Source organism: Merops nubicus, unplaced genomic scaffold, assembly GCF_000691845.1.
Source record: "Merops nubicus isolate BGI_N331 unplaced genomic scaffold, ASM69184v1 scaffold28691, whole genome shotgun sequence".
Classification (NCBI taxonomy): domain Eukaryota; kingdom Metazoa; phylum Chordata; class Aves; order Coraciiformes; family Meropidae; genus Merops; species Merops nubicus.
The window spans coordinates 1,366-7,388 of record NW_008590986.1 but is presented as its reverse complement, the minus strand read 5'-3'; the positions used below and the strand labels follow the sequence as shown (position 1 = coordinate 7,388).

At 52.2% G+C, this 6,023-nt stretch overlaps 1 protein-coding gene across 1 annotated transcript in view; it reads right to left on the bottom strand.

Annotated features, from left to right (window-relative positions):
• The window catches only part of NUP160 (nucleoporin 160kDa), a gene marked incomplete at both ends in the record, with an annotated part of 24,399 nt that overhangs the window by 17,035 nt on the left and 1,341 nt on the right, over positions 1-6,023 (bottom strand). Inside the window, 7 exons of the mRNA XM_008950110.1 lie at positions 409-569; positions 661-788; positions 1,390-1,555; positions 3,086-3,185; positions 3,275-3,445; positions 4,623-4,706; positions 5,424-5,492. Coding sequence (XP_008948358.1) covers positions 409-569; positions 661-788; positions 1,390-1,555; positions 3,086-3,185; positions 3,275-3,445; positions 4,623-4,706; positions 5,424-5,492 — 879 coding nt within the window. The remainder of the gene's footprint in view (positions 1-408; positions 570-660; positions 789-1,389; positions 1,556-3,085; positions 3,186-3,274; positions 3,446-4,622; positions 4,707-5,423; positions 5,493-6,023) is intronic.

Here is a 6,023-nt window from a genome sequence, read left to right as displayed (position 1 = left end):
GGGACGTGGCAGGGCTGGGGGGATGGTTGGACTCAAGGATCTGAAAGGTCTCTTCCAACCCAGAGTCTATGATTCCATGACCATGTGCACCCGTGGCCTGGCAGGGATGAGGGACAGGGCTGCACGTGCTCCAGCAGAGCTGTCTCAGGCTGGGAACACCACCCTGCTCCCCACAGAGAGGTTCTCCTCCTGCTTCTGGGGTGCTCAGCATGGAAAGAGGGAGCTGGGGTGCGAGCACCCTGCTGCTTTGCTTAGCAGGACAAAAGAGCAGAGAACAGGGCTCGGCCCAAGCCTGGGGCTCAACCAGCCTCTAGTGCTTTGTGGGAAGAGAGACAAGAGCTCACAGGCTGGCACCAGCCGAGCCCCGAGTTCAAAGCAGGCAGCAGCAGCCTGGAGGGCTGTACTCACAGGATCTCCGAGCCTCAGGACCAGCTGCTGGAGGACCAGCAGGTCCCTGCAGAGCAGGAAACGGATGGTGGCAATTTTGGACACGCCCCAGCACACCACGCCCACGGCGGTACCGCTGCCGTACAGCTGGCTGAGGTTCAGCCTCATGGGGAGGTGATGAGCTGGAAGAGAAAGTCCCCGAGGTAAATTGAGGCAATGAGGAGATGGGGAAGCTCGTGGAGCTGTTGCTCTCCCAGCCCTGATGTCCCACACTGGAGCTCTCACCTCTTTCTGTGTCTGCCTCTGTCTCATAGTCCATCTCCCGGATGAGCGCTCCGATGGCGTGGACGGGGTTCCGGATCTCCTGCAGTTTGCTGTGTATATCCTCCATCACATTTTCCCTGCCAAGTGGAAAAGGGAACAAATCAGCAGCAGCAACGTGAGGTTTCAACTGAAGAGGGCTCCCCTTCCTCCTTTTCTGATCCTCTCTGGAAGGCGGAAGAGGATTCCCATCAGGAATGTCTGAGCTGAGCTGATCATCAGAGCTGATCAGGTCAGACATTCCTGATGGGAATCCTCTTCTGGCTGAGGAGTTTTATTACAACGCCTGCAGGCACCAGGCTATTTATTCCACTCCCCCAGGCTAGCAGGAAATAGCAGTCAGATGGCTGGCATTCCACAGGGGAATGATTTCAGGAGGAGAGCACAGTAACCACATGCCTCCACCGAGGTTCTGACCTCCACCTAACGTCTGCAGACCTGCTTTCCACCCTTCCTGTCAGGAGATGGTGGCAGGTGTTCTCTTCTGCTCTCTGTCTCACCTGAGAATCCCTAAAATGCTTGTTCAAGAGGGCCCTAAGGCAACAGCAAGGGAGCTCTGGGTGGAGAACCCTGCTTAACATCTGGAGACCTCTTCGGCAGCACAGGGAGTGCCCGTGCATCCCAAAATCACCCCGATGCCCCTCAGCTGCAGGCAATCCCTGCAAAATCCTGTCTCCTTACGTGTCGTTAGCTATCAAGTCCTCCAGGATCTGCTCTGCAGCCTTTTCTGGAGGCTGGAGGCGTGAGCATGCCATTTCCATGATGAATGCCATTTCCATGGAAATTGATTCTCCGATCAGGCGAAGGCACTGGACAAGACAGACAACATCACGAGACATCTCCAAATCTGCAATGAAAGAATCTAACTGTGTATTCACAGGAGATTTCAAAGCAAAGGTGGAAAGGACCATTCAAAGACCAGTTAGTTCACCTCCTACCAGCAAACTACCAGCAGCAGATTGGTCTCACGGTCCCACGTGTCAAACTGCCCCTTCCCTGCTAACCACGAGGCCAAATTCAAACTTAAAAGAGTTGATGAGGGAAAGATCTGGGCTTTATTACTTGGAAAGTAAAAAAAAAATATAAACCCATGAAATTCCCTCCGAGGGATTTGCTCCAGCCACAGGTTGAAAGGAAATAATTAGGGTGGTGTAAGCAATGGGCTGGGGCAGCTTAGTTCTGCCAGGCCCAGCACACTCGTGTTACAGCAGCACCACCTCTCAGGGCCCAGAGAGGATTTTCACATTCTTAGAAGCGAGTTGAAAACACAGCACTGAGGGTTTCAGTCACTGCTTTAAAATGCCATCCTCAATATATGTGTTTTTTAAATGAAGTTGCATTTTTGGAGGCACTGGAAGCAGCCAGGGGCAGGAACTGCTGGCCTCCCAACCCCAGCCAGGCCTCCGGCTTGCTTTCCCTCAGAGCCAGAAATAGCTCGACCAAATGGATGATGATTCTTCTTTAGAAAAACATTAAAACCACTCCAGCATGAAAATGGAGCTTAAGTAACATTTTCCGTTGCCTTTTGCTGGTGAAACGTCATTCCAGGGCCAGCACAGCCTCGAGGGCACCCTGGTGACAGCATGAAAGACACTTACTGGGGCATGGACTTCCTGGGGACAAGAACCAGCACAGTCCCTCTCCCCCCAGCTCACACGAAAACATTTATCCAGAAACCCCACACTGAACACTCCACTTGCAGATGGAGCAGTTGAGATTGGTGGGGTTGGAGAGTCCCAAGTTTCCTGCTCCTTTATAATCTCAGAGTTTACTCCATCAGCAAGACACAGGTTGGGAGTTTTACAAGAGGTCCTGTGGCTCTCAGAGGGGGTGGTAAAGCTGAGAGGGCACCCAGCTGAGAGAACATTAAACAAGGTTCATTTCAGAACCATTTTGTGCAGAAATATGAGCTGCTGCATCCTGCTGTCTGAACCAGCTCCAGGGTCTGGCCAGCAGGCTACAGAGCTCCAACCTGGCAGATCTGCCCCATAAAGTGGGTGTGAAGAGGGCACCAGTTAACTGCAGCCTACACAGGTAGTTTGTAAAGCCACATGGGCAGAGGATCCACCAAAGGTCCTCGCCACCAAGCAGCCTGCAATCTAAAATTCAACCTTTTTAGGTTATCTGAAATAAGTCACTGCAGATTTGCAGCCTCCACAACGTTTTCTCATCCCTGGCATGAGCACAGTGGCAAGTTTCACAAAATAAAACTCCTTCCAAATGCCCAAATAAGAAAAGATCTCCAGGTAGACAACTGTGGATTGTGAGCACTTGAAGAAGCCTCTATGGAAACCCTCACATCCCTCTGCCCAGAGCTTCTCTGAGAGGCAGCATGACAGCCTCCAGCAGTGAAAGAGCTCCAGGTCTCCTCACTTACCATCAAAGATGGCAGCATCATCCTCAGTCAGGAGGTGCTCACTGGAGAGGAGATAGAGATGGTCCACCAAGGAGCAGGGCACCAGGAAAGACAGGGAGCCCTAGAAAGGCAAGGAGAAAGCCCTTCTTTGAGTTCCCTAAAGCCACACCTTGGTCAGAACTCCTCCCCAGAGATCCCTCTCAGCCTCACCTTCTTCAGCAGGCACACCATGTTGGTGTAGGGGTTCAGGTGCAGCGCCAGCGGCCGCGAGAGAGCTTCCTGGTACTGAAGGCAGCAGGCATAGAACTTGGACCAGAACTCCACCTGCAGCTGCCAGAACTCCTCCAGTGAGCACTCGTACTCTGTCACACTGTTCTGGAACTAGCAAGACCAAAACACAATGTCAGGGCAACCAGAGAGACCAAGAGTGGGGAGGAGCAGCTGAGGGAGCTGGGGGTGCTGAGCCTGGAGCAAAGGAGGCTCAGGGGAGACCTTCTGGCTCTGCACAGCTCCTGACAGGAGCCTGGAGGGAGGGAAAAGGGCCTCAGGATGCCCCAGGGGAGATTGAGGTTGGCCCTGAGGAACCATTGCTTGCCCTGGAGGGTTGCCCAGGGCGGTGCCAGGCTGCCCAGGGCCGTGGTGGAGTCCCCACCCCTGGAGGGGTTTCCAAGCCCTGGAGATGTGGGGTGAGGGACACGGGGCAGTGGGGACCTGGCAGGGCTGGGGGCTGGTTGGACTCAGTCTTGAAGGTCTCTTCCAACCCAAACAATTCCCTAATTCTATGCAAACTGTAGTGTTCAGGCTGCTGTCTGTGTCCCATCTTCACACAGGTACAGTTTAAACACACCACTTAAAAGTTTTCTTTCCCACCACCTTCCTCTCAAAATGTGGGGGTTTTGACCAGCTGTGAATCACACAGCAAACAGAGAGGGAAGCAAAGCCCACAAGAACCATTTCTATACAACCTCAAGTAAAGAAGCACCAGTGATGTCAAGAAAAAGGGCAGCACTGCACATCTCTTTAAAAAATCACATGTGACTATTGCTACAGAGCCACAAAACCACCTTTTTTAGTCAACTTTTTAGTGACAGCCTGAGCAGCTTCAAGGATGAGCTGCAGGTGGAAGGATGGCTGGGTTGGAGAGTCAGAAAGATCTTCAGGAGGAGGATAAAATGGAGGAAATTCAGACTCAAAAGGACAGCCAGTTATCTTCCAGATAGGTCCCCCCTAAGGAGATGATCTGGTGTCCAAAATTCCAAGCAGCAGCCCTGTGTGGTGGTGGGCAGGGAACTGAGAGCAGGCAGCACACGATGCATGGCCAGCAAAACACACCCAGAGACAGCAGGACACCATGAAAGGACTCCCAAAAAAAGAAGGGGAATGGAAAAGCCAGGCAGGAAGGATGAAGATTTGTACTTATTTAAAAAGTCACATCACTTCTTTGGGGAGAGAAAAGACAAAACAAGGCCTGGGGGTGTTTTGTTTCGTGTTGCATTTCACTCAACCATCGTGGTGTATACAAGGAATGTAAGAACAAAATATGGGCAGGGGATCTCACCTCGCTTTCCACAGCCAAGGTAACCTCCTTTTTTAACTCATCCCACGTCAGATCCACGTGTCTCTCAGTTCCTTGAGAAAAGATCTGAAAAGCAGCCCAGCAAACTGTTATCTGAAAGGAAGGGAGCTGCCTCCCCGAGGCGCAGTGACAGAAAGCAAACACGACAGCACCGTGTGGGACTGAAGTACTCCAACCCACTGCTGGCTGCTGCCTGGGGGGCATGTGGGCGTGCAGCCAGCTCCCCTCCTCCTCTGGAAAAGGAGGAAGGCTCCCAGGAGGCAGAGCACTGGGATGTCAGAAGCACTGCACACCTCTGCAGCAGCTCTCGCTTGGCTGTCGGCCCCCGTAAGGTCCCAGCACAAAGAATCAACACTGTCAGAGCAGCAGAGGTTTGGGTTTTCTGGTTTTATCTGAAAAGGTGCCCTGTGGTACCTTCCTCTGCCCCTAACAGCCCCAGAGCTGAGCAGGTATATACTGAGGAACAGCAGGGTGAGTGTCCATTCACCTGGCAACAGCACCAGGCAGTGAGAAGCTACCTCAGCAACCTGTTGTGCTATCTAAGGGGGGAAAAAAAACCCTCAAAAATTCTTCTGGAAACCATGTTCTGCCTCCCACCATCAGCACACACCAGCTGGAGCATGGCACAACTGCCACTAACTTGCTTCAGTGACTACTGCCAGGCCTCCAGCTGTCAAACCCAAAGTGACACCCCCCAAGAGCTCCAGAGTCCTGCTGCCTCCCATCTAAAGGGTCAGGGGGGAGTTGTTGAGCAGAGCAGACACCAAACTCCCCCTCACAAACCTGCAGAGCCTTCTGGATGGCTGCGTTTGTGAACCTGCCAGGCGTGAAGAGATACTCCAGGTAGGCTTCCTGCAAAGAGACCCCCATTTAAGGCAGCAGGTAGCAGGAGGAAAACACTTGAGACACTGCTTCTGGTCCTTCCTCCCATTCCCAAGCTCATCCCTGGATCTGTACACTTCTTTCCAGCTTCAGTTCACACCAACACCCTGCTCCAACCTCTCCCCTTCCAAGCACTGAGCAGTTCCTGGGATTGAACATTGCTCCCCACACACTCCAGATCCTGTCAATTCAAGTCTTGTTTCAGGGCTCACTCTTGACTGTCTCAAAATTCTCCTCATCCTACAGCTCCTGGTTTCATAACCACACTTAGTGCTCTAATGCTGTGGTAATAGAGGCTAAGGCTTGTCCTCTTTAAATCTGGAGTAATTTCAGGATTGTATTAATATAATTTGTACATTTGAATTGTCTCCTGGGGAGAGAAGCTTCGTTACTTCTCCCAGGTAACTAGTGAGAGGAAGAGAGGAAATGGGCTGAAGCTGCACCAGGGGAGGTTTAGACTGGATATTGGGAAGAATTTCTCTCCTGGCAGAGTGGTGAGGC